This window comes from Manihot esculenta, chromosome 4, assembly GCF_001659605.2.
Source record: "Manihot esculenta cultivar AM560-2 chromosome 4, M.esculenta_v8, whole genome shotgun sequence".
Taxonomy (NCBI): domain Eukaryota; kingdom Viridiplantae; phylum Streptophyta; class Magnoliopsida; order Malpighiales; family Euphorbiaceae; genus Manihot; species Manihot esculenta.
Window position 1 is genome coordinate 35768372 of NC_035164.2, and position 6131 is coordinate 35774502.

General features: G+C 37.8%; 1 protein-coding gene across 1 annotated transcript; it reads right to left on the minus strand.

The window, feature by feature from the left end:
- Positions 1-192: 192 nt before the first annotated feature.
- Positions 193-3920, minus strand: LOC110613692 (calmodulin binding protein PICBP). Its single transcript, XM_021754933.2, has 2 exons — positions 717-3920; positions 193-587 (listed from the first exon to the last, which is right to left on the minus strand). Exon 1 carries the CDS (start codon positions 3656-3658, stop codon positions 731-733), a length of 2928 nt encoding a protein of 975 aa, XP_021610625.1. The 5' UTR covers positions 3659-3920; the 3' UTR covers positions 193-587; positions 717-730.
- Positions 3921-6131: the final 2211 nt, after the last annotated feature.

Here is a 6131-nt window from a genome sequence, read left to right on the forward strand (position 1 = left end):
GAAAAGAAGGAATTTATTGTTTCTTGACATTGGTGGTATAGTCTCTCCGTAACTCTGCTCCTGCTTATCCTGTTGTTGATTGCAGAAAGAATTGTGGAATTTCTTCTTCAAATATTCGTCGGATTTCTTTTTTCTTTCGGTAAAAAGTATGACCATACAGAGATGAATATGGTAATCGTCAGACAAACTTAATTACAACAATCTTACTACAGTATATAATATTAAGCAGAGAGTAACAGTTTAAAATTAACACCAGTTGGAGGTGCAGTTCCCTCCTATAACACCAAATAACTCAAACACCATATTTGATATTGCTAGTTAAATATATATTAAAGTCTTAGCTAGTTCTTCACCCAATGATCTTAGGAAAAACAATTAACTGCATGTATCTACACTTCAATCTCCATTCAACCACCATCCCAAGTGTTTTCTTCAGTTCTTTGTATAAGCTGAAGGTATTAGTTGCTCTGTAAACATCAGTTGTTTACTCCTAGATCATAAGCCTTGCTCTGACTATGACAATACTCCCTAGACTAGCAACCTACTGTAGGTAGATTGTACCAAAGCTGCTCTCTTTTTATCATCACCTGCACAACAAAGTAAGAAAAGAACGCCCGAGTTATCAGATGCCGATGGATTTCTGCTGTGGTAGAGCTGAAATTCAGTTATAAGTACTGTAACATAATAGAAGAAACGAAGCCTGTGTTGTGTTTTACCTTTGAAAGTGCCATCAGCTGCATGCTTGAATAGGTCTTATTGTGTGAGAAAAGGCTGTTGATGCATGCCTGATATGAGTTTCATATTTGGGTATAGGCAAGACTGTTTCAAAAGCTTCAACAAGAAGTGCGACCTTCCTTTTCCTAGCAGGAGCAAGTTTGGTGACAGCTTGTTGGAGTGCATGATCAAGCATCCATTCCTCGGCATTTTTCCTGTCATCCATGATCTGATGCCTGAGATCGACCTTCTCTGCCTCTGGGTCAGGAACAACAGGAAGGAAATTTGGTTCTCTCGGGTTGAATTTCCGCTCTTCCTCCAAGTCCATGATGGGTTTCTTGCATTTGGTCATCCACTTCCTGTTGTTAAAGGTACTGGCAAGTTCTTGGCGGGAATTGCTTCCTTTGTAAAGGGATTTTCTCTTTGATCCTGCACCAATTCCATTAGTGGCTGCAAAGAACGTTTCTGCTGTATCTGACTGATTGCAGAGTTCCACTTCCTTCTTCTCAACTTCTCCTGTATGGCATCTTTCTGAACTTATCTGATGTATGCTTGAATCAATCTGCTCCTCAGAATCCTTGGAACTTCCGATTTTGAATTTGTTAGCACCCCCTTCATGTTCCCCCAATAGGCTCTGGTTCTCATTCTGCACATCCTTAGCTGGAATGTGTTGATTGAGACGCTCTTCACTTGAACTGCTGTCTTCAGCAGTTATCTGGTTTTGAGTGTCATTGTCCTCAATATCCTCTTGATCTGCTTCAGAGAAACTCTCAGATGAATCAGAAATTTGGACACCCATGGACAATTTGACATTGACAACTTGCTCTTCTTCTTTTATAGTGGAAGTAGTGACAACCAATATTTGATCAGTTTGCGTCTCCCTGGACTTCTGGCCTTCATTTGTTCCAGCGTTGCCTATCTCATCCAAAGTCTGAGAAGAAACATTTTGACCTTGAAGCAACTCAGTTGTGTCTTTGGCTCGAAGTGATTTATCTTCTTGGTGACCTTTCAAAGCTTCAGTTGTTACATTAGTATTGCAATCTTTTTCTGCATCACCAAGTAGAGGATTATTTTCAAAGATACCATGCTCTGTTTCACAAGGTCCATCCTCCTGATTATTCTCATCGACTGCTGTTGATTCCACAATTGACTCCATTGAAGTTGAAGCAGTCACAGCAACAGTTGAACCTTTCTCCATATCTTCACTCTTCTCTTCCACTGTTGTTGGTCCCTCAAATGCATATTCAATGGAAAAAAGTTGGTTGTCATAAGTTATATCACCAGCCACTTGGGCAGTCTCAAGGATCTCCCAAGTCTGTAGCGTTCCTTCACTTGTGGAATCACTATCACTCCAATGTGTGATAGAGGAGGCGGTTTCTTCTTCAAAGAGTTCTTGCAATACCTCATCAGCTAGAATCTCCTCAGTGCAGTTGCTAATTATGTCATCTGATCTCGTGATATCAGGTTCTTCAGTCAAATTAAACTTTTTGATGTCTGACAGGCACTCATCACTGATACAAGATTCTTTGTCAGACTTGTCTAAATAATGAGCTTCTATATCAAAACATGAGGTAGGCAATCGCCCCTCCTCCCACTCCATATCAGTAATGCTATCATCTTCCTCCATGTTTGCATGGCATTCCCCTTCGGTTTGATTTTCTTTGTCGTACTTTTTTGTTTTTCTTCCTCCTTGAGCTGGGTAGTCTGCATTCACATCTGCTGTTTGTTCTGCAAGAAAGTCCCCTATCATACAACTATTACTTTTCGATCCATAGTTTTCCTTGAAATCAGTCTCCAGGTGTGGCAATGCATTCGACAGGTTCTCATCAACTTGCTCCATGTTCTCGTGTTCAGCTGTTTCTTCTTCGCCACCACATCTATTGGGTTCTCCAGTAAAACTGTTGGTTCCCACATCATCCTCTCCCGTGTGCTTTTCAGTTGCTTCAGGGCCAACAGCTGCATTTTTGGCATAGATTTCTACAAAGAAATCCATATCCACTTCTTTTACCATAGGAATTTTTGCCGAGTTAGTAGAATCTGCTTCCTTATGTGGTGCTTTGTCATCAGAGAAAATTGGTAGTTGATTTCTAATTTCTTCTGTTCCATCACCAAACACCTTGGCTCTACATGGGGATAAAACATCCAATTTTGCACTCTTTTGGACCTTCATTGCACGCCTTCTCGCCTTCAAGAAGCACTTTAATGGAGGCAAAGGACTGCGATGATGACCGTTAAGCGAACAGTAGGTGTACGGACAGACCTTCATGACTGAAGTTCCTTCCGCCTCGGTACCCCCTGGATTGAGCATGAGATAAGCAGGAAACTTCAAGTCCTTGAGAGTTGAAGAACAGGTAGCTTTCCGTACATCCATATCTGCACATAGAGCTACCTTGGAACGTTTTCTTGCAGCATTTCTCACTGGCTTAAAACTGGGAGACTTTGTTAAAGTTCTCACCAGCTTCAAACTAGATGACTTGGTTAATGTCCTTGTTGCTCTATTACTTGAAGCAGAGCTAAGTTTTGAACTGCTTGAATTTCTTCTACGTAGATGCTTACAATCCGAAGCAGTTGGAGTGTTCAAGGAACTCACCTGAGAACGCTCCTTTCTTGCCTCAGAACTGGAAGTAGCCTTCATGTAATTTGGTGATCCACCAGTTCTGATAATAGGCTGCTGCTTCTGTGGGGTGGCTGCAGCGGTTGAAGCACTGAGAGGAGGTGGCTTTCCAGGCTGGGACAAGGTTTTCCTCAAAGGGGATGAATTCAAACTCTCAAAATCTGAAAGCTTGATTGATTTGGATCTTTTCATTCTCTTCTTCATATCTGGTCCTCTGTTCTTGCCATCCTGGTTCTGACAAGATGTTTGTTTGAGGTTCCCCAACCGGTTCTCGGATTTAATATGCTCATCTTGGATTCCAAGCTTTGTGGGTACCTTTCTTTGAACCATCTTCAAAGAAAATCAAGAAACATGGATCAGAGGTGGAAGATAAAGGTATAGGTTTTCATATCTTGGAGATGGAGGTATCAAGGTATGGAAGAAAAACAGTTTCCTTGAGGTTTGTGTTGGGAAGAAAAGAAAAACAAAAAGAACAAGATAATGGAAAAACCTGGTAAAAACTTGAAAAACAAGCAAGTCGAGATTCTTCTTGGTTTTGTCTTTCAGTGGGTAGGTCTTTGGTTAACTTTAAACAGGGATTGAGCACTGGACAAGAGTTTGATGCTGACTTGCTTCATAGGTGGTTGAGGTCCGTTTGTTTGGGCAATTTGCGGATTGAATTATTGCGTGCGTGTCATGAAAATGCTACATATGGCACTGACTTGTTCTGTGTTATTATTATTTTCCTTGCCAAACACAGTGCTAAGGAGTGGCTATCAGATATCCAAACCCATTATCTCTTATGAAATGGCATAAAAACCCATCATTGTATGTGGATGGAAGGTCACTCTCTTCATCTATTTTTATTAATATAAAACTTAGGCAGAAATAGTATTGAAGACGTTTAAGATAATGTATATCTACAAATGTTGTGCCTGTGCCTGTGCCTGTGCCTGTGCCCTAGTTAGTAATGCCTGTGTTGCACATGTACTGGGTGGGGCTTGCTTGATGCCACTTTATAGCGCAGCGCAAGTGAATTGCTACATGAAAATAATTATATTTGAAGCTGTAAACTTGAAAATGATGCATTGTTTATATTGGATAATCCATAACATGTGGTGACTGTGCTTCTCATTTTCATATAAAAGAGACCCATTCTAGATAGGGACATTGAAGGGAATTTTCAAGCAAAGAAGGGGGCATAACCGGAAATTCGGTAGAGGTGCATTGGAGAATATTCCTGTATAGAAAATTAGCCAAATTGACTGGGAAACTAAGAAAGGGGAGGAGTTGGGCGGTGGGCCGGTGGCAACTTTACAAAAGAGACAAGGTCGGCGAAAATGGGCAGCTGGTGGGGCCGCCCTTTTTGGTCTATTTAGCTTTACACAGACGCTCCTCCTTCTCCGCAGTCCTCGCCATCCCCAATGTGAAAAAAGAGAGAGGAAAAAATATATACATAAGACCTTAAAATGTGTTAATTTAAAGACGCATGATTGCAATTAAATTATAATATTTTTAATCATTGTCTGACTTTGTAATTTTTTTTTTCTATGAATTTAGTTTATGCAATTACTAAAAAGAATTTGTTCTCAAAAAGAAAACTTGTGCACTAAAATAGTAATGCAACGAAATAAATGGAATCTCAATTGAGAAAAATTGACATAAAGTTCCAACAAAAGAGCTTGTACACTAAAGCAATAAATATAAATTTATTCTAAACGGAAAAAGAGATTTTGCTATTGAAAATTTATATTAATATGAGGGAATTTATCAAATAATTGTGTCTGATAAATGAATAAACCATTAAATCCTAATTATATTAATTTGAAAACTACAATTTAATATGATTAAAAATAGTAATAATAAAAAATTTAAAAAAATCGTTCATCTATAACTGACTAATTAAGATTTTATATTCTTCTATGATGTCAAGTGAAAATTAAGTTTATATATTTATGGTTAGTTAAACTTTATATATATATATATATATATATATATATATATATAGTAGTTCATGACTTCATGTCCAAATTGTATATAATATATTCCTTTCTTCTTTCATCATAAAAATAATTAAAAAAAAAAAAAAGTTTTGAAACTCAACTCTCCAATGAAATTATTATATTCTATCACTAAGCAGTGACTTACTTTCTTTACTATTTTATTCTTTTGAGAATAATAAAGTACCAAAACAACTCTTCAACATGTTTGAAAGTTTATGCTACCAAAATCTGGTTTTTTAACTTTAGAATTCTTGTGAAATTCATGTTTCAAATGCAAGATTTATCCTTAAATCCTCACATCAAATTATTCAAATTTTGAGTGCTTGGAAAGAAAAGTGTGAATAAAATTAAATTGATATTTTTACTTGGTGGATGGATGAAGACTATAAGAGATGTAAATAGTTGTAAGACAAAGGTTTTTGCATTTGGAAAATCTTTGTCCAAAATTGGACAAATCAATTAGATAATTCAAAATTTTCATCCCATGGTATCCCAGTCAGACCCAGATGCAACTTTTTTTTCTTTTTTTTTTTTTTAATTTGGGCAATTTCAATATGGAACCCTCTGACAGAGGAGCCTGGTCTAGACATTAATGAGCTAAGACTTTGAAACATTCCTACATGAATGAATAATGCCATTTGTAGAGATGCTGCCCTGTAAAATTTTCAAGCACCAAACACAAACAAGGCAGTAGATTTCAAGTCAAGGTCTTGCAATGTTGTTTCCTTCAAACGTTTCACTGTTAGCAGATTATGGAAGAGGCAAATTTGTCTTAATCTTGACTCTGAAAGTGCACCAACCCCATTTCCAATTCAAGTGTG

Bases quoted from the DNA above. Each gene is read 5' to 3' on its own strand.
- LOC110613692 (XM_021754933.2), bottom strand. From the start codon at position 3,658: ATGGTTCAAAGAAAGGTACCCACAAAGCTTGGAATCCAAGATGAGCAT.